The sequence below is a fragment of the Opisthorchis viverrini genome, assembly GCF_000715545.1.
Source record: "Opisthorchis viverrini unplaced genomic scaffold opera_v5_481, whole genome shotgun sequence".
In the NCBI taxonomy this organism is placed as follows: Eukaryota; Metazoa; Platyhelminthes; class Trematoda; order Opisthorchiida; family Opisthorchiidae; genus Opisthorchis; species Opisthorchis viverrini.
This window is the reverse complement of record NW_008752145.1, coordinates 147,653-148,185: the sequence shown is the minus strand read 5'-3', so window position 1 is coordinate 148,185 and position 533 is coordinate 147,653. Positions and strand designations below refer to the sequence as shown.

General features: G+C 43.7%; 1 protein-coding gene across 1 annotated transcript in view; it reads left to right on the top strand.

Moving 5' to 3' along the window:
* Positions 1-348: 348 nt before the first annotated feature.
* T265_11357 (hypothetical protein) overlaps positions 349-533 on the top strand; it is a gene marked incomplete at both ends in the record, with an annotated part of 3,571 nt that continues 3,386 nt past the window's right edge. Inside the window, one exon of the mRNA XM_009177988.1 lies at positions 349-533. This exon is cut by the window's right edge and continues 44 nt beyond it. Coding sequence (XP_009176252.1) covers positions 349-533 — 185 coding nt within the window.

Below are 533 nucleotides of genomic sequence, written 5' to 3'. Positions count from 1 at the left end.
TTATAACACGAATGCCACTGTAGACTGTCAATTTGCTATTTTCCTCTTTACTACATTTTGCACTGAGCTATTTCGTGAATGCATCCAATTTCGCAATTTCTCGTTGAATGCGCTGAATAAAATGTCGGCGACGTTGTAAGTAGTATGTTTTACCAAGGATAAATCTATGTTGTTTTGTTTTACTTGTAAAACACTCGTCTGTCAAATTCACACTCCTTCAACTCTTACAGAAATGACAACAACGTTATCGGGCACGACATACTCTATTCTGTTCGGCGCAGACTCACAAAAGCTTTTCGCGCGGCCCGTTCGGGCGAGGCGCGTTTATTGATCGGGGAGACACTTCAAATGTTGGGTCCCATTCAGGAAAAAAAATCCCCGTTGGCTGAGGTTCCGGATTTAAACCAGAGGCCTGAAGTGTGCCCGGAATATTGGGGTGATGCCAGAGGAGATAAAGTGTACTTTGAGGATGTCTACAAAACTGTGAACTGTGACCGAATCCCACTGGAGGATCTGGTGGAAGTTCTACTCTA